The 21,590-nt window shown below is 40.6% G+C and overlaps 1 protein-coding gene across 2 annotated transcripts in view; it reads right to left on the minus strand.

Moving 5' to 3' along the window:
• The window catches only part of ADCY1 (adenylate cyclase 1), a 148,488-nt gene that overhangs the window by 22,508 nt on the left and 104,390 nt on the right, over window positions 1-21,590 (minus strand). For both annotated transcript variants that reach the window (XM_060781541.2, XM_060781540.2), the window contains 6 exons: window positions 16,942-17,097; window positions 16,208-16,402; window positions 13,683-13,780; window positions 8,626-8,710; window positions 5,157-5,246; window positions 1,823-2,079 (listed from right to left, as the gene is read on the minus strand). In XM_060781541.2, coding sequence (XP_060637524.2) covers window positions 1,823-2,079; window positions 5,157-5,246; window positions 8,626-8,710; window positions 13,683-13,780; window positions 16,208-16,402; window positions 16,942-17,097 — 881 coding nt within the window. The remainder of the gene's footprint in view (window positions 1-1,822; window positions 2,080-5,156; window positions 5,247-8,625; window positions 8,711-13,682; window positions 13,781-16,207; window positions 16,403-16,941; window positions 17,098-21,590) is intronic.

Raw genomic sequence — 21,590 nt, forward strand, 5'->3', positions numbered from 1 at the left:
AAACATCAATTTTGCAGTTTTGAGAATGAGAGTTTCGAAGAATAATTAAATATTATTTTCCACCATTGGGTTAGGTTTGCTTTAAAATGCGAACTGACAAATTTCTCCTCTACCCCTACATATGATCAATAATAGTCACGGTTTGTAGCAGAGATATAGACAGGTACCAAGCACACAGTCCATAGAAATGAGTTAATATAAGAAAGCGATTAACATCTCTGAACTAAGGGTTTTATAATGGTAGGTCCCATCTACATTGACCACTGAATGCAGTTTCAAACCGGTATAGAATAAAATAGTTTTGCTGTGCAGATGATTGTGTAGGAATCCTGGAATCAGTTTGAGGCCAGATGATGTTACACAAATTTCAGGGTATTGATGTACATTAAGAGCTTTCTTTCACGTGATTTTGGGGGGATTTGTTGTCTGGCTGTGACAGTTTGAAGCCAGCTTCAAACTACATTCATTGGTCAGTGAATAGGGGGCCTAAATTAGGTAATGGATAGAAGATTAAAGACAAGTTAGGGCAGAAGGGAAAGCCAAGGCAAACAAGGGATGAAAATAAGCAAATGGTGTAATATCTGCAGGTGCTGGCTTTTTGTGATGGATGAAACCAAGCAATGTCTCTGGGCTAAATTCGCTCTTTGAAAATAATATTAGGATTCCAAGGAGATTTAGGCAACCAAGTCTCCTTGCCTCTGCTATTTTCCAAAACTATTACTTAGTATATAGTTTAGTATATGGTTAGAATCATGTAATGTAATGTATTGTATATACATATAATATTTATAATATTACTAGCCGTCCTCTGCCACACGTTGCTGTGGCACACATGGGGGTTCTGTGTGGGAGGTTTGGCCCAATTCTGTCGTTGGTGGGATTCAGAATGCTCTGTGATTGTAGGTGAACTATAAATCCCAGCAACTACAACTCCCGAATGTCAAGATTCTATTTTCTCCAAACTCTACCAGTGTTCACATTTGGGCATATTGAGTATTTGTGTAGAGTTTGGTCCAGATCCATCATTGTTTGAGTCCACAGCGATCTCTGGATGTAGGTGAACTACAACTCCCAAACTCAAGGTCAATGCCCATCAAACCCTTCCAGTACTTTCTGTTGGTCATGGGAGAACTGTGTGCCAAGTTTTGTTCAATTCCATCATTGGTGGGGTTCAGAATGCTCATTGATTATAGGTGGACTTTAAATCCCAGCAACTACAACTCCCAAATGACAAAATCAATTTTTTTGAGTGAAGGACATACATTGGGTTGTTAGGTGTCTTGTGTCCAAATGTGCCAATTCGTGCAGTGGTTTTTGAGTTCTGTTAAACCCACAAACTAACATTACATTTTTATTTATATCGACAATGTAATACAATATACTACTACTAATAATATGATATTTATATATTTTATATTACATGTAATATTACTAGTAATATTGCAATATAATGATATAATGATATAATACAATATAGTAATATATAGTACTGATGTTGTACTATGCTAATAATATAATGCATTGCATGTGTATATATCTCTATCTATCTATCCATCCATCCATCCATCCATCCATCCATCCATCCATCCATCTATCTATCTATCTATCTTGTAAGCCGCTCTGAGTCCCCTTTGGGGTGAGAAAGGCGGCATATAAATGTCACAAATAAATAAATAAATAATGTCATTTTGGTTTAATGTGGCAAAACCCCATAAACAGATTTTTTTAACTTGGCCTTTACAAAAAAAGTTGCATTCGAAGTCTATGGATTTAAAAAAAGGAAACAACAGTTAGTCTCTTCTCAGTTACGCAGTGCACTTACCCTACTGCTTTTCTGTATCCACCGAGTTCCAAAATGACTATGTACAAAATTGTAACAAAAAGCAGGAGGATCATTTTTGGCAAGGAAGATATGCGTAAAAATATTGCCAGGGTCAGAGTCCCCACCACGCAGGAGAGAAATGCATAATGGGCTGCGTCACATGGAAGTTCATTCATTGTCTTATTTGTCCCACTAGGAGAAATGATAACTATGGAACTGCTGGAATTAGTATTCCAGACCCAGGGCATACAACCAACCTAGAGGTAAATGGAGAGTAAAAAATGACTATGAAGAATAAATCATGCTTATTAGTAAAATAAGGAGAATCCACATATGTAAAAGACATTTGATAGCGGTAGCAGTTAGGGTCAAACGGTACATGATACAAATGCACAAATTTCTGTTGATGTTAATATATAATGGATGTGTTAGTCATCAGTATTGCAAGGGGTAGGAAATATTTAACCTGTCACGAAAACCCTCGTAAAAAAAAAAAAACCCTTTATGCCTACTCAGCTCGGATTAATCTTGAGGGGGGATCTTCCACTGATGCCAATGGAACTTTCCTTCCAGCAATAACGTATCAGGGGAAGACATACGATAAAATATCTATTTGCAGACAGTTGAATAAATCCACTGCATTTTTTATATATGTGTTTGTGAAAGTCAGAGCATGTGTATACAATATACAAAAGAAAAGACATGTAACAAACGGGTTAATTGTTGTTTCTGAAGCAGTCAAATGACAATCCTTTCCACATTTCAGTAAAGCAGAGTGCTACTTGTACCTCAAAGATTTGTATCTTACGACAAATCAAATGTCTTCAGATCCTTGTCAGAATTTATGGGTACCGTATATTCTGGCATATAAGATGACTGGGCGTATAAGACGACCCCCAACTTTTCCAGTTAAAATATAGAGTTTGGGATATACTCGTCGTATAAGACTACCCCTCTTCCAACATACACCAAATAACATTTTAAAAAGATTTGATTTCAATATGTTAATTTTCCTATTACTGTACCTCCTTCTCTGCCTCTCAGATCTCGCACATGTGTACCTGCACCACTTCACTGCAGTCTTCAGGAGTGAGATCTGAGAGGCAGAGAAGGAGGTACGGTAAGAGGATGCAAGGGCGGGCCAGACAGATAAAAGAGTTATGTTTTTCTTGGCCCAGAGCCACTCTATCTCTTTTTTCCAGATGCCTGCAGCTTGCTCCGCCCTACACTTACACTTTCCTGGTGAGGTGACCCTTCACCTCACCATTGTGACTGCATTAAGTCCACAAATCCTGATGAAGTGATTTTCTTCTACCATACTTGTACAGCGTCGCCTTTAATGCTTTAATACAGTCCCTGCATATGGCAGGGACATGGCCACTGCCATTTTTGAGCTCCCCCCACAATATGCAGCGACCACAGATTCTCCAATCTGGATTGGAAGTTTCAGCACCCGCTCTATAAGATGACTCCCATGCATAAGGCTACTCCAGCATATAAGACGACTCCTGTGTATATAAAGACTCCCGTGTATAAGAAGACACCCGCGTATGACGACCCCTGACTTTTGAAAAGATTTTCTTGTGTTAAAAAGTAGTCTTATACACCAGAATATATGGTACATTTCATGTCAGCTAACTATACCAAGTCATGGGGCACACCGACACTATACTGCAGCTCGAAATCAGTTTAAGAGGAACCAGTTTTGCTGTGTGGGTAATTAGATTGACAATTCTGGAACTATGTATTGTCGAAGGCTTTCATGGCCGGAATCACTGGGTTGTTGTAGGTTTTTCCGGGCTATATGGCCATGTTCTAGAGGCATTTTTTTCCTGGCGTTTCACCTGCATCTATGGCAGGCATCCTCAAAGGTTGTGAGGTCTGTTGGAAACTAGGAAAATGGTGTGTGTGTGTGTGTGTGTATCTCTATGGAATGTCCACAGAGTCTCTGTGGACATGCTCTGTGGAAATGCTGTTTGGCTTATCCTCTAGAAGTCTGCAATACCTATGGAGGCTGGGTTGTTGTGGGTTTTCTGGGCTATATGGCCATGTTCTGGAGGAGTTCTCTCTTGATATTTCGCCTGCGTCTGTGGTGGGCGTCCTCGGAGGTTGAGAGGTCTGTTGGAAACTAGGAAAATGGAGTTTATATATCTGTGGAATATATTTTTTTCTCCCACCCTGGACATTCCACAGAGATACACCCCCCCCCCCCCATTTTCCTAGTTTCCAACAGACCTCACAACCTTTGAGGATGCTTGCCATAGATGCAGGTGAAACGTCAGGAGAAAATGTCTCTAGAACATGGCCATATAGCTCGGAAAAACCTACAACAACCCAGTTCTGGAACTATTTGTGGCCAGGTTGATGATTATATTAACCATAGAACCTAGCCTCAAACCACTCTGCATCCTGCCCCCCATTTCCAGGTAAGATGAGGATCAGGATTACAAAGAATTAGGTGAAAAGAAAGGTAAAATAACAGAAATGGAGGTAATAAAGTAATCACCCCAGGGGGTCAATTAGCCCCCTGCTAGGCAGCCATGTAATTGGGGCATATTTTGATAGCCCCTCGTTCAGACTTCTACAAAGGACTTCAGCAGGGCTAGGTTTCTACAATTCGCTTTGCATTCTGCGGAGTCAATTTCTCCTTGGGATCTGGGATATATTGAGATCTGCTGCAACACATTAAAGGGCCTATCTCGGACTTCCATAAAACTTTCTTTAATGTACTGTATACCATTTAATTCACACTGCTGTGGGCATTGGTAGCATGCATTTTGTAGATAAATTGACTTTGAGCTGTATTAAATGGTTAGTGTAGATGGGACCATAAAGGCTTTTCAGTCGACTACACCAGTTTCAGGACAAAGGTGGAGGGCCGCATGACTGAATGCATGTCATGAAAAAAAATTGAGGAAGTTAGAATGAACAACTTTTGCTGATATGCACGTTTCATACCCATATGAACCCCCCCCCCCCCCACGCCGGCTATGCTTGGTTGTAATGAAAAGCTTGCAATGCCTCACTGCTGTTTGAAATGGTACAGTCCAAGTCCAATATCGGACACACCTTTAAAACTTGCTTGTGCTGCATTTATGAACTGGACAATACCAGAAGAGGGAAGTGTAGAACAATTTATTTATTTTCAGTTTTAATAAGAAATTCAATTACAGAGAACTCTTTTATAGTAAGGTGACTGATGCATAGTCTATTTAAGCTAATAAAAATACTCTCACACATTTATATTTGTGTTAGTGTAGGCCTAAAGCAAATTAATAAAATTGTGATTTGCTAAATAAATTACACAATAATTGCTTCACTGTCACATACTCACCACACAACCTTGTGCCACGGAGTAAATTAAGATCACAATAAAAATACACAAAATGGTTCGAATCTGTATTGTCAGGCACCCTGGAAAACACTGAAAGGAAAGAACAATACACTATAAATTAAGTGGTCCTAAACTCTTTGTAAAACAATAGAGGTAATAAAATATATAAAAATGAGAAATTGACAGATGAATTCTATTAGTTATCTAATATAAGTCATAGTTGTATATATATGAGATCCTTCTAGGAATTCAAACTAAACATTGTGCATCAGGATGTTCCACAACGTACTTGTCCAATATTACTCATCCAAAAGGAAATTATATCAACAGAACTGCAGTGTGTGTGCACCCAAACATGTGCGCACATATGTGGACACTTCAAAATTGTCCTTTCTCATGCTGTAGGTGGTCAGTAATGAGTGAGGCTGGATCTACACTGCCCTACACTACCCTATATCTCAGGATCTGATTCCAGATTATCTGCTTTGAACTAGATTAGATGAGTCTACACTGACAGATAATCTGGGATAAAATGATAATCTGGAATCAGATCCTGTGATATAGGGCAGTGTGGATCCAGCCTGAGGCTTGATCTACACTGCGTCTGCTGTATAATCCAGATCACCTGCTTTGAACTGGATTAGTCAAGAATTTAGAATTGTGTTCTTTGGGGAAAGCCGGTATGACGTCATTTAAATGGTTAACCCTCACAGCCTTCAGCCTAATGCCACACTCCATTATAGCAGGATGGGAGAAGAACACACTTCACAAATTGGTAAATTCCATGGCAGAAGGACTGCAAGGACAGAACTGTTGAGTATGTTCACATGGGTCTTCCAACCGCACACAGGGTTGGCCCCTCAGGCTAGGTCCACTCTTAACCTTACAAGAGTAGGACACCACTGACCTGCAAGCAGCCCGCTTCCCAAACACCACACAACAGACAACCGATCATGTAGATCACAGTCAATTCATTTTAAGAAGGGGAGGCCTTCATTGAATGTGTCTTGAATTCTTTGTCAAAGTGATAAAAGCCTTTCAGACCCATTTGGGGGTTGTGACAGACCTTTTTATGCTCCATGCGTTGTCCCTATTGCTTTGACCCACAATGAACAGCTTCTGCAGTTGGGATTCAACTTGTGGTGCATCTTCCATTACATCACCCTCTTGAGCTCAGGGGATTCCTGGCAATGTGCAGTGAGCTGGTGGAGTGCCAATGAGCCATTGCCCCTACATTTTTCGCACTCAGTGAAGGGCTGGATTGCCCCTACACTATGAGTCTGAATCTACAGTGCCCTACATCCCACGATCCGATTCTAATTAGCTTCTTATCCCAGATTGTCTGGCAGTGTGGATTAATATGAACTAGTTCAAAGCAGATACATCTGGGATCAGATCCTGGGATATAGGGCAGAGTAGATCCAACCTGAGTCTACACTGCCATATAATCCATTTCAAAGCAGATAATCTGGATTTTACATGGCAGTGTAGATTGGGTCTGAGGCTGGATCTACACTGCCATATAATCCAGAATATCTGTTTTGAATTGAACTATGAGTCTACATTGCTATATAATCTAGTTCAAAGCAGATAATCTGGATTTTATATGACAGGAGCTGAGAGGACAGGCAGTGAGGGGAGACTGAATTAAATGGACTATTAAGTGAATAGTTGGGCATCTTACTGGTGGAGCCCTCCCAACTGGTATCCTCATGGTCAAGGTCAGTTCTATTCCCTTCCAGTGCAAGGTAAAGGAGAAAGCTGTCATGGTGAGCTGTCCAAAATTTATGTTGTTTTCCAACAATTCTGCAATGTAGGGGTTCATTCTGCAGTGCCAGTAGGGGACATTTCACTTCCTCCCATGGAAACTGTCAAATTTGCAAAGAACAAAATTAGTTCTTCTTCTTTTTGAAACAGTCCAACTTTGGGTAAGGGGGCTCCACTGGGCTGCGAGTGGCTGGTAGAATAGAATCATAAAGTTGGAAAAGATCGCATGGGCCATCCAGTCGAATTCCCTGCCATGCAGGAACACACTATCAAAGAACTCCTGTTTTTTTAATGAATTCTGTAAAATGGCATAACATTTTCCCTTTCAGGAAAAGAGGAAGAATAATGTTTCAGTGGGAACACAGTCATCCACATCTAAAGAAATGAAATGCATTGCTCCCCCATCCCATGCTGTCACCTGAGAACAAAACATAAGAGGCAGAGTGAAGCATACATGCACAGTTTTATTGCAATATGGTTTTGTGACATATTATGTCACTTTTTAAACTCCAGTTTCCTTCCTATTTCAGGAACTCCTGAAATGTTCCTATACTTCACCACTGTGCATGGCTATGTTGCCTCCCCCTCAAAGAGTGAAACAGAATGTAAAAGAATGTTATAAGTGTGTCATGAAACACTGATTAAAATGATCCATAGTCAATAAACTAAAAATGTCTGTATAAGATATTTTAACAGATACAGATATTATTGTATTGAAGAAAAGATACATCTAGGAAGGATAGGGTCCTTTATCCTATCCGATGGGCTTTTACATGCTCCAAAATCTGTTAAGGATCAAAGTTTCAGAAGCCCTGTCTTGTTTCTAATCTGCCAATCCCAAGAGTTGTATGTTAATAAAATAAACCGGTTTTTATCTTCAAGCACACAATGTTGCAGAAATGAAAACCATATTGCTGTAACACTATACTTGGGTTTTGAACACTATACTTGGGTATTTTTGTTTTTATGCTGAATTTGTATGTCGGAACAGGTACATTTCTGTAACACTATACTTGGGTATTTTTGTTTTTATGCTGAATTTGTATGTCGGAACAGGTACATTTCTAAGTGTACCTCCAACCATTTTTTTAAAGTTTTCATTACCCTGTGGCATTTGTTTTGCTCTCTGTGTGCCTGTTCAGAAGATTTCACCTCAATTTCTATCCCAGTGAGAATTGGATTTTGAAAAGTTTGGGTTGTCGTGGAGACAAGGTTTGGTGATAAAGCTTCAGTGGAGACACTTTTTCCCATGATAGCTCTTACAAGAGTTGATTTCCCTGCCTAGGGGTAGATTTCCTCTCACTTCCCGTTGACTCAGAGACAGGAAGTATGATTAAATCTTTCTATTGAGGATACAGACAACAATAAAAATCCCAGTTGCTTTAACCCTACAACATACTAAACAAAACTAAACAAAACATTGCATGAAGTTCTACTTTAAATGTAACTTGGACTAATACTTGTTTTATTCTTAACATATTATTTATTTTTACTTGTGCATGTAAATGCTTAAACATTTTCAAATACTGCAATAGTCCCAGTGCATGCTGTCGGCTGGTGTGCCTGCTCCTGGGCTCACCTAGCGCTGCCACCCCTCACATTTCTAACTAGGAGTCTTTGTAAGTTGGATGTTCTTAACTTGGGGACTACCCGTATATACCTCTTACCAGCATAAGAAGTCACAGCATTTCTGAATACTTACTTGTACTCGAGTGACATGTAAGTACATGATACATGCTACCAGGAAGCATATGCAGAACACCAAAAGGACAAGGACTACAGTACTCCTAAAAGGAACATATGGAAACTGAGTCATGAAGGATACATAAAAGCATTGAGTTCTTCCTAGACCTCTCTGCCATGAATTAAATATCAAGGGTTTCTTCTCATAGCCTAATATGTATAGCAGACTTCCCAATGCTCTAATATGGCTTGTCCTTTCTCTGGGTCCTTACATTGACCATATAATGTAGTCTGAAGCTGACTTGAGGTTGCAATAGCCACAAAACACACCAGCACTGTGTGCTGCAGCACAGATTAAATGCGTAGCAGAGAATTAAAAGAAGTCTCAAGAAAGTCCAATGGAGGCCATATAATGAATTGTAGCTGCTCCAAGTATATTACAGGCGAAGAGTGGATCCACCACTTCTGAATGCCACAACTCATTTTCCAAAGGATCATGATGCCACTCCTCCCAGAGGTGGTCAGAGCACATGAGAAAGGCCATCCCCATGAAAAAGAGGATGTGTCACAGTTCTGTGCAGCAGCACTGATCTAGACATGGCACAGTGTCACTGGAAGAAGAAGACGCCACCTAAATTTTAATTTATTTACTTTGTTTTTATATCATGGCCTCTCTCCTTCATTGGAGAAGTAAGAGCTGCTAACACTCGGCAACAATTCAATGCCATTCAAACCTAGGACAATACAAACTCAAATAAATCAAACAAACAGAAATTTTAACACCTCATATAAAATAACCCTGCTGGCAGAAAGTGTGTTGCGGTGTTTTTGCAGCACACCGAACTAGATATGGCAGAGAGTATGTGACTTGAAATGATCCTAAAAGCATAAACTGAAGTAATCATACACATAACTGGTGAGTGTAAGCTGATTTCTTGTCACTTTCCCCTTCCCCTATGGCTACAGATTATGGTGGGCTTCATGGAAATGTGCTTCTCACAGGCAGGAGGGAGTGTGGAGGATTGCCACTGTATGACTGTGTCCCTCATAAAACAGGTGGGACAATTCCATCTTGCTTCAGCAAACTACATCACCAAGGACACTTCATTAATATGGAACTGTGATGGAGTGATCGAATGCATAAAGCCGGAATCCTAAGGAACTCTGCCATCTACAAGATCATGGCATATTTATGCCTAGCAATCTCAGCATTGCTGTCTGGAGCATGCGGACTGGGGTATTGCTGCTGACAAAGAGCCCTTACCCCACTAAGTACTGGCTTATGACGCCATACCAGGGTGCACTCAATGAGAGCCAGGAGTACTTTAATAAACACATCAGCTGTGCCAAAAAGTTATGATCAGCAACAGTCTTCATTCAAGGCACTTCTGAGCTTCTGCAGCCCAGGCCCTCCAGCAACAGGGTTTTCAAAGAACTAGGCACCAATGCCACACCAAATGTAAGGTGGTAAAGGACTGGTTCTTTGAAGCCCTGGAGTATCACCAGGGGGAGATCCTAAAAGAGAAGCTCATGCTTCTTTGACAAAGGGTATGCACCCTCAGTATGTGGTGGGTACCCAGCTGAAGGGACCACCACCCTGCAGGTGACTACCAGGGGTCTTGTCATTCCCCATAGCCAATGTGCCATGCTGCCATCTATGACTCCAGTGCTAGAGAAAGGTGTCTGGGTGGGGTGGGGGGGGGGGACATGCTGCCCGACCCGTCATCATTGTGCCAGTACTACCTGCTCCATAGGTACACTTTGGTAAGTTTTCTATCCCCTTGATCCCCCTTGGGAAAGCATTCCTTGCCATTTCGGTGTCTGGCGAATGGCGACCTCCCATATCTCTCCCTTTCCTCCTCACATGCAGAGACCCATGGTCCTGTAGCCAGGCCTGCTGTTGGACCATCACCAGGAGCTAGGGGTGATGTTCGGCAGTGGCAGAACAGTATGCATCATAAATCCAAAGGGATGGACCATGGGACAGGTGTATGTGCATGTGCCTGGTGTGGGTAAGGGAGGGGGGCATGCTGGCCTATCATGATGGTACCAAATGTGAATGGCATGTGGCCATAACATTCCATAGTGCTTGCTGGAATTAACATTGCTGTTTCCCCTTTGCTTTCCAGTGGATGCTGTGGAGCTCCATTTGGACCACCTGGAGGAAGGGTTTAAATGGTATTCAGAGGACCTCATCGCTCACTTGCCCCCTTCCCTGAGAATCCTCTATTGCTTGTTTCCGCAAGATCCCTCCCACAGATATGTAAATAGTTCAGTTTTCTGTTTTGCAATACATTTATTTTTATATTTTTACAAGCTGTGTGGTGTGCTTTTTTCCCTAGATAAATGAATGGTAAGAAATGGAAAGTGCACTGTGGGATGTGGTCTGGCAACTGGCAGTTAACTGGGGAGTGCACTGGGGTAGGAAGATAGGTTTAGAATGTATTGTGGGGAGCAAGATAGGTGTTAAAGTTTATTGGGGGGGAAGGATGGGTGCTAGAGTGCATCGCGGTGGAGGATAGTGGCTGAGGATGGGACCTCTTGCCCCCTATTTGCCTGTCCTGCCACTTGCCTTCGACCTGCTGCCACCAGCGATGAACTTGGGACCAGCACCGACCCTCACCAAGGCACAAGAAATGGGAATAGGAGGAAAGCGAAAGTTCCCATGAGAATCCTGTGGTTTTCTATCCCAAAGGACTGATTGCAATTGCCACCAGCATGTCCTTGGCCAAGGGTGTTTGCCTTTTGGCCAGCCATTTTAGTGTTTCTTAATGATGCACCATCCAGACCAGTGCTCTGATGGTCACGTTTTTTATTTCTCAGGGTACTTGGGATATACAATGCTCAGCTGGAGCACATTTTAAAATCTTACTTTGGAATTTCAGGGGAGTTTTTTAGCACACTGTTCCTGGCTGCAGTGTAAATTGGATGTGTACATTTTGTGGATATTGCGACTTCAAGACAGCTTGGAACTGCATTATAATGTCTGTGGGGAAGTGCTCTTAGTGTCAGTGTAAAAGCGCCCTCTGTAGTTGAATATTTTCAATTACATTACAATTCTAAACACAGCAATATTTCTAATTGCATACAATTAATTAAAACTAAAACTTCTTGCAGAATTATAAGGAAAACAGAAGAAAGGGAGTATTTATGGCAAGAGGGGATTTAATAATGATGTGTAAAATGGAGGAAGTGGATCATTTTCTTGTGTCTCATAACACGAGAATCTAGAGTTTTCAAATGAAACTAGTAGTGGGAAGATTCAGTACAGACTAATGGAACTGCTTCTTCAAACAGTACATTTCTTAAACTAAGATATTTACTGGTGATGATTTGGCTCGAATTACTATCTGTTTCTTTATGCAAGACTGTCAGCAGTTTTAATAAATATTAAACAAAAACATTGACATAAGCATAGAAAATATCTTATTTGATTTGATCCTGTGATTTTCTCAGATTATTTTTTCTAAAATCACAATATGTTGTCATAATGGGCTCTTCCCATTATCTGGCCAACACAGCTAGTAAAGGGTTAATGAAGTGTTAGATTTAAAATACATTTATTGGTGTAACAGGTTCACGAGAGAGATCTGGGCAGAGGATCACAGATTCCAGTCCTTTGAACATTAGAGACCCAGGATCATCCATTTGTAACACAAATATAATAGGGGAATGTTAAGCATAGATGCATTTGTGAAATGACAGTTCCTTTGTTACCGTGACAGGATATGACTTAGATTGATTGTACCATTGTAATGTCTAAGAACTTTCTGAAGGGAGACGCCCTTCATGCTGAAAGAAACCTTGCCAATTTAGATGTCATTCTTAGAATAAAAACTTTCTTTTGTGAATTTATCCTGACTTCCACATTCTTTCACACGTTTTCCCTCATTGTTGCATGCATGTGGGCATGGTATAGGGTTCTCTTCTTCCAAGACAGGGGGCCAGCAAAGTTCCACTTTTTGAAGGTTTTAGGGACTTAAATTAATTGGTGGTGGCAACTAGTACATATGATTTCACGTGGTTTTGCTCCTGCTAAAGAGTAGGGACAAGATCCTCTCACATATGTAAACACATCCCCTGGAACTTTATCTTGTATCAAAAAATATGAATAGAAGATTTGTTTTGCTTAATAAGTAAACAGAGAAACTTCAGTTTCAAACATCACTGGCAAATAATAATAATAATAATAATAATAATAATAATTATTATTATTATTATTTGATACATCACTATGCTGGCTTTTGTATTTATTTGATCACATGCTGAACACTTCCCAATTGTCTAGGACTGTGCGATGTATCGGCAAATGATGTGTGCAGATCCAAGGAAAGTGGCCTTTTGCAGCTGACAGATGGTAATTTTGTCAGTGCCAATTGTTTTTAAGTGCAGCCCAAGGTTTTTAGGCACTGCACCCAATGTGCTGATCACCACTGGGACAATAAAATCATAGAATCATAGAGTTGGAAGAGACCTCATGGGCCATCCCGTCCAATCCCCTGCCATGAAGCAGGAAATTTTAATTCAAAGCACCCCCGACAGATGGCCATCCACCCTCTGTTTAAAACTTCCAAAGAAAGAACCCCCACCACACTCTGGGGCAGAGAGTTCCACTGCTGAACGGCTCTCACAGTCAGGAAGTTCTTCCTAATGTTCAGATGGAATCTCCATGTTTATTGGTTTGTTGTTGTTGTTGTTACTACTATTGCCCCGCTTTTTCTCTCCACAAAAGAGAAAAAAATTCTCAAAAGCAATCTAATGCATTGCCTTAGCTGTGTTTCCAATAAAGTCACTAACATAGTGATTAGAAGGTTTCAACGACCAGAAGAAATCCATATTTTTTCTATAATGAAATATAAATCTGTTAATTAATCCCAAGAAAGACATCCATATTATTATTAATAATAATAATAATAATAATAATAATAATAAACTTTATTTCTACCCCACCTCCATCTCCCCAAGGGGACTCGGGGCGGGGCGGCTTACATGAGGCCACACCCATCAATACAATTAACACAATATTCCACTAAAAACCCAGTCTTATTTAATTTAGAACTCTGAGCAAACACTTACTGTGGGATTATCAAAAGGTAGACAAGGCCAAATAAGGCAGCTAGAATCAGTGACAAGACTACAGCACTGGTGAAATATTCATCCTGAAGTTGGTGATACTGTGAATGAGAGGAAAAGAAAACATGTGTTCCAATAGTTACTAAAGTGAGACACTACTGGTTTAAAAACTAGAGTACAAGCACAAATATATAATTCTGCTCATAAATTTGCCACTGGTGTGCATCTATTTCTTTTCCTAAGTGCTTCCAGATACCAGAGTAAGGTTGGAGAATGGCAAACTGGAGGCGGGGATGTTCACAGAACTGCATCCATTATGCGGATCATAAGCTGTTTACCCAGCTTTAGAATATTTTCCTACCAGCCTATAGATAGCTATGCCAACAAGCTGAAGCAACACAATTATATACATTCTACTTATAGAATCTGAACTATACAACACATATGAAATGGCTTCTATACAATTTTATTTTTTCTTGTAAATAAATATGTCAAATTCTTTACGTATATATATAACAACACAAGAAAAAGAGGAAGAAATTGAAAATTTGCAGTATTCAACAATGCATAAAATAAAAATAAACCAAACCAAATAAGAGAAATACATGACAATTGAGTGGCAGAAGAAATTAAAAAGGAATAGTCTTCAAAAACACCGATATGTCAATTAAATAATAATAAAAAGAAATTGTAAGATTGGTTTCACTGGCAAAAGACTTCCAAAGAATATAACTTCCTCTATGGCCATTCTAGACTACAGAAAACGTTCAGGGAACAGGAGTTTAAGCCTCCAGTTCCCTGCACATTTTCTGCCCACATGGAGGGCCAAAACTTTGCCTTTTTGCCAAAGGGGGTGGCCACATTCCCTCCCGTGCAAAATCAGCATGGGCACTTGGGGCAGGGGGATGGGGTGGGTATGGCCACCACCCACCAGCCCTGTGCTGACTGCAGAGCACAGGAATGAATACATGAGAGTAATTCCTGAAGATATATAGGCATTAAAGGGGAAAATATTTCCCACATTTAGAAATAACAGAAAACAATTCTATTCAGTCTACAGGTGTGTGCTTTAAACTTCCTCATCTTTAATGTGTAAAAAGAAAGTAAGAGAATTTGAAGGACAGACATAATGTGGATCTACACTGAGTATACGGCTAGATAAATGGCTACCAGACTGGTAATAGCTCATATTGTTTTAATGTTTAATGTTTTAATTTTTTATGCTTTTAACTATTATAATTATTGGTGTTTTGTATTTATTATGCGGCATTGAATTGTTGCCAATTGGAAGCTGCCCTGAGTCCCCCCAGGGGTTGAGAAGGGTGGAGTAAAAGTGTTCAAAATAAATAATAAATAAATCAGTCCAGGTGTGGGTCACATATAAATTCCCCCAGGCACTGTAGAGTGGGGAGGAAGTCCTGATTGCTCAGAAGGGTTAAATGCAGTTAAGCACTACTTGACAGCCACCCTAATCATGTCCTCCCCCTCCCCCACCACTGGTGTCATGATATTCTCTGGTTGTAAAACGGGTCCTACCTGTCGACTGTCACCCACAGTGATGCTGGCTGTGGCAACAGGGTCAGGAGGGAGGAGGAGAAAGGGAATCTCGCTTCCCTTCTTAGAGCATCCAATTGCCCCATCCAATATCACTGCAGGCAACAGCAAACAGGTAGAACCCCTGTCACATCCAGAGGCTACAGTGGCATGGAGGGTGGGAGGTCGCAATGACTGCTATCTCATATCTCTGGGCGGCCTGAGCCCTGGGAACAAAGGATAGTAGAGGGAACAGTTGTGACCAGTTTTATTTCAGAACCAGCCCAACTGTTCAGACAGGTCCAGAGTTAGCAGATTCTGGGTCAGAATCCAAACTATCCTCTAACTTTGGTTAATGTGGGGCAAGGCTCCATAAAAGTAGCTTTGTACCACTTTACCTTGGATCAGTTCCATGTACTGTTTGGCTACTACTGGAGCCGATCTGGCCCCATACCACCTAAGTGGTCAGTGTGGACAAGCTCCTAATTTTGCTCATGCTGGAGTTGGAGAATGCTCTGTGAAAACTAAAGCTGAGACATTCTAGGGCAGGGGTCCTCGAACTTTTTAAACAAAGGGCCAGGTCACAGTCCCTCAAATTGTTGGAGGGCCGGATTATAATTTGTAAAAAAAAGTATGAATCCTATGCACACTGTACATATCTTATTTGTAGTGCAAAAAACCCACTATAAAACAATACAATAATTAAAATGAAGAACAATTTTAACAAATATAAGCTTATTAGTATTTCAATGGGAAGTGTGGGCCTGCTTTTGGCTGATGAAATAGGATTGTTGTAGTTGTTGTGTGCTTTCAAGTCATTTCAGACTTAGGTTGACCCTGAGAGAGGGCTGGGTAAATGACCTTGGAGGGCCGTATCCGGCCCCCGGGCCTTAGTTTGAGGACACCTATTCTAGGGTGTAGAGAAGGGTTTTTTTTAAAAAAAGCTTTATATCTTCTTTTCTTTGATTGATAAAGTTACTAAAATCATCACTTACTTTTTGCTCACGTTCAATTTGTTTATACTTCAGGGTAAAGAAATGTAGATCTGCCATTTCTGATTCAGTTTGTCGGGCCTCTATCAAACGACCAATGTATCGGTTCACTCGGGTTCCAGGAGTATTATGCACAACATTTGTAGTAAAAGAAGAACGATTCCTGAGTTTTTCAGAGGCTGTCCTTAATGCCCTTCTCTGTGGAAAAATGTGGAACATTTACTTATACACTTACATAATTTTTCAATCATTATGGTAACTGAGATGTAGGATATTCAAGATATTTTAGATCTAATCATAATCAAATGGGGTGGTGGTTATAAGTTCCTTAAGTGGGACTGACAACGTTCTTCTAGAGTTTGTTATACAATGGAAATGAGAAGTCAAGCACAACCAGAGACACATTCCAGATTTTAGGAAAGTGGCCTTCAGAAACCTTAGGGGAAAATCAAGTGTAATCCCATGGTCAGGAATACTAAAAGGAGTTTCTGAAAGAAAGATAAAGGAGGCATAATTTTAAACAGTTCCAGTGAGAACTTAAAATAGGAGGTGTCTGAAGAAACCAGAGTGGATATCTAAAGAACCTTCAATTCAGCTAAGATTTAAAAGGGACATGTACGCCCCCGAGTCCCCTCTGGGGAGATGGTGGCGGGGTATAAATAAAGATTGTTGTTATTATTATTATTACAAGAAATAACAAAAACGGAGAAATCACTAAACGAGAATGCATGTGTTACCTTGTCATCATCTTCACAAGTCATGACATTGGAGAAAGGGATCTCAGCTTTGAACATTTTGCGACAATGCATGAGTTGGACCAGTAGGTAACAGACAGTCTTGAATTTCATTCTTTTGGCAGGCTTTATATCTGACAGGATAAGTCCGGGAAAAATCTGTAAGGATATTAATACAAACACTTTTTAAAAACAAAAACAAAAACCTAATAGATACACAAACAGCTATATCAAAGAGATTACAATAATAATAAAGGTGGGAAATGCCCTCAGTATGTCCCACCTATATTTATTACACTCTGTAACATCTTGTCATAATTTTAACACTTTGTGGCAGCCACAAAAAAAGTTTCTGGAGTATAACAACTACTTCCAAAGTAAGTACCACACAATTAAATAGGAAATAACACTTTCAAACTAGGAACAGATTTTTTTAAAAAAAAATGCTACATGGTGTTATTTAACAGGATTAGAGATTTGCAGTCCAGATCCGAATGCCTGTTATGTCAATTGGACACAAAAGGGAAGCTTTCATTGAATTAAGAAACAAGGAAAAATAACGAAGGGAGATTATGTTCTGAAAGAAAGGTTACTACGTTTCCTTTTTACAAATACCTGTGCCCTTGTGCTAGCAACCCATCTAGTAAGTAAAACCTCGTCCTTGTGCCAATTGCACAGGAAACATGGGCACAGTTGAGAATATCCACCATTATCCAGGATATTTCCCTATACAGTATACAAGAAAGCGGCATCCATATTTATGGCCTCAACTAACTTTCTATTTCAACTCACAGCCATGCCCGGAAAACAGCAAAAATTGAGTTATTGCTTGCAAATGTACAGAGAATATGAACCATAACCTCACACCTCTCTCAGGGAGCTTCCCCTTGATCAAGTTTAAAAATCATTGCATGAGATACAAAAGAGGGAAAAGCAGTGTTTCAAATGGTTGGTACTTCAGCAGAAACTGATTTCTTAATGAAAATGACAAACTAGATTTGTGTTTGATATGAATTTAGTCTACGCTATGGTGTTAATAACATTTATATTATATTTCATAGTGATGCCTTCAAACTGTTTTTACGTTGAATTCATTTTGTTATCATTTATATTTGTATTGTTATTGGAAAAGTTAAGTTTAGCTGCCTTGGGTTTGACTTTATCATACAAAAGAGAAATACAAATACCCAAATAAAAAAACTCTCAGACTTATATATGTCTCTGTAAATGACTAAAAGGTAAAGGTAGTCCCCTGACATTAAGTCCAGTCATGTCTGACTCTGGGGTGTGGTGCTCATCTTCATTTCTAAGCCGAAGAACCAGTGTTGTCCGTAGACACCTCCAAGGTCATGTGGCCGGCATGACTGCATGGAGCGCTGTAAATGAGTAGTTCTTTCAAAAAGATAAGAGTTTTCACTAGACAAAAGACACATAAGTTTGAGATTGCAGCCTACTGCCAAGAACTTCGCATTGAAAATAGGTTATCTGCAAAGGAAGGTGTTTTCTGCACAGGAATCACCAAATCCCCACATATTTAGGGAATTTTAGTGGAACACGATGAATTTATTAACTCTGTTTATTAACTCTGTTTGTAATTGTGTTATCTGTTATCAGTTTTATCTTGCTTTTGTGTCATGTAATTTCTTATCATTATTGTTTGCCGCTTTGAGTCTAACCCATGGGAGAAAAGCAGGAGAAAAAATAATAAATAAATACATTTTTTCCTGCACAATAACTATTTCAGATTTTGGAATGCTAGGAGAAAATTACACAAATTTCATGCTGGTCTTTTGCGTAGTTTTCCCATGGGGCCTCCCAATTATCAGGAAACCTTTTTTAAAAATATATCTTTTAAACAAATATTTCTGCATTTCTAGTCTTACAATATCTAATGACTCTCACTGTCGATAGTCTGATAGTAATCGGAGGCCGCATCTACAGAGCCATATAATCCAGTTCAATCTGCTTTGTAATGGCACTGTAGTTGGGACTTGACATGTGAGGTACCTAATGTCCCTGCCACGCATTGCTGTGACCCAGTCTGTGTATATGTGCTTTGTATGTGTATATATGTGTGTATGTATTTGTGTATATGTGTGTTTGCATATATATGTGGTTTTGCGCATGTGTTGTAATGTATTTTTTGGGTTTTTGTAGTCTCTTCTGCTGTGTTTTTCAGTGTTTTTATGAGTGATGGTCACTCGTTGGCCTGATAGGTGTATTGTGTCCAAATTTGGTGTCAATTTGTCTAGTTTTTCTTAGTTATGTTAATCCCACAAACGAACATTACATTTTTATTCATATAGATATACCGGTTAGGTTCCATCTTAATTTTAGCAAATTAAAGTAACTGTAAAAAATGTGAGGATGAGGAGAAAGTCCTCCTTCATCCAAGCTCTTCTTAAAGGTGCTGATAAAGCTACGAAGATTAATAATGAAGTGCTCCATCTCTGATGCTTGGATAGTAACAGACATCAAATAAAATATTTAAAAGCTGTGAATATTTTAGAACCTGTTCTCATTTGAAAGTGTAAATGGTACACGAAAAACCTTTCATATATCATATGCTGTCAGGCCAAATTATGAGAAAGTAAGGTGCATTCTTTAAATTCAAAGTGGAAGCATTTTACCAGGGAAATGCAATGTATTTCTAACCATCTGTTGCTGCTAACATTGATTTTTTATTTTTCTTGGTGTCTTGCTAAAGCCAGATCACATTAATGTCAAAGAGAATGAGAAACAGAGAATAAAAAATGTGACCACATTCCAGCATTTCGACTCTAGGGGGAAGTGATGCAATATTAATCTAGCAAGTAACGTAAATGTAAAAAACACGGTTCTTGCATCTTGTTAAAGATAAATGAGAAATTGTTTAGGCTTCTTTTGTTGTCTTGCTTCCTCTATTCTTTCTTATTTCAGAGGGTTCTTTCTCCTTATATTCAATTCCCTGTGGAAGTGGGGGATCATGATAAAAGTATTTTATATGAAACAATTGCAGGGGAATAATAATCAGTATGCAAGTACACAAGAGCTATGAAAAGCTTCATTGCATGGCATGTGCTAGCAAGTGACCTCATGAGTGATCTGCCGGCCCAGTGGAAGAACCAGCTAATGTAAAAGTGACATTCATGAAGCATTTCCCCCCACCGGTTTTGCAGACATTCCATGGATGCATAGCTGAGTTCTAATACATTTAGGCAGGTAGAACATGAACATCTGTCACTTCAATAAATCAGTGTTTGACGTGATAATGGAGAAGTTGCTATTCACTTTTATGCTGTGATAACAGGCTGTAGTAGCAGATCCCCTCTGTAGGGAGCATGCAGTCCTTCCAAATACAAAGGAGAATGGTTTCAGTTATTATCAGGCATCCCTAGATTCCTCGGTCCTGAACAACTACCGGCCTATCTCTAACCTCCCCTTCCTGGGCAAGGTTCTAGAGCGAGTGGCTGCCTCCCAACTCCAGGGATTCTTGGATGACTCTGATTATCTAGATCCATCGCAGTCTGGTTTTAGACCTGGCCATGGTACTGAGACGGCTTTGGTCGCCTTGGTGGATGACCTCCGAAGAGAACTTGACAAGGGGGAGTGCGTCCTTGTTGGTTCTTCTGGATACCAACCATGGTATCCTTCTGGGGTGGCTCTCCGGAATGGGTCTTAGGGGCATTGCTCTGCAGTAGCTCCGCTCTTTCCTGGAGGGTCGCTCCCAGTTGGTGAAGCTGGGAGATACCTGCTCGGACCCGTGGCCTTTGACCTGTGGGGTCCCGCAATGTTCTATTCTATCCCCCATGCTTTTTAATATCTATTTGAAACCACTGGGTGAGGTCATCCGGAGTTTTGGCGTTGGGTGCCATCTGTATGCAGATGATGTCCAACTCTACTACTCATTTCCACCAAACTCCAAGGAAGCCTCCCAGACCCTGAACCAGTGTCTTACTGCTGTGATGGACTGGATGACGGCTAACAGGTTGAAGCTTAATCCAGACAAGACAGAGGTTCTCCTGGTCAGGTGTGGGGCCGACTGGGGTATTGAATGGCAACTTGTGTGTGACGGGGTTACACTCCCCCTGAGGGCGCAGGTCCGTAGCTTGGGGGTCCTCCTGGACTCAACGCTGACACTTGATGCTCAGGTGTCGGCGGTGGCTGGGAGGTCCTTTGCACAACTTAAACTCGTGCGCCAGCTGTGACCATACCTCGTGAAGCCTGACTTGGCCAGCATGGTCCATGCCTTGGTTACATCCAGATTGGACCATTGCAATGTGCTCTATGTGGGGCTGCCCTTGAAGATGGCCTGGAATCTCCAACTGGTACAACAGGTAGCAGCCAAGCTCCTTACTGGAGCAAACTATAGGGAGCATACAACGCCCCTTTTAAAACAGCTTCACTGGCTGCCGATAAGTTGCCGAGCCAAATTCAAGGTGCAGGCTATGACCTATAAAGCCCTAAACGGTTCGGGCCCCGCCTATCTCCGCAATCGCATCTCCCTCTATGAACTGGTGCGAACTTTAAGATCTTCTGGGGAGGCCCTCCTTTTGCTCCCACCACCGTCACAAGCACAGTTAGTGGGGATGAGAGAGAGGGCCTTCTCGGTGGTGGCCCCCCTGCCTCTGGAACACCCTTCCTGGAGAAATAAGACAGGCCCCATCCCTCCC

The sequence above is a fragment of the Anolis sagrei genome, chromosome 6, assembly GCF_037176765.1.
Source record: "Anolis sagrei isolate rAnoSag1 chromosome 6, rAnoSag1.mat, whole genome shotgun sequence".
NCBI classification, from domain to species: domain Eukaryota; kingdom Metazoa; phylum Chordata; class Lepidosauria; order Squamata; family Dactyloidae; genus Anolis; species Anolis sagrei.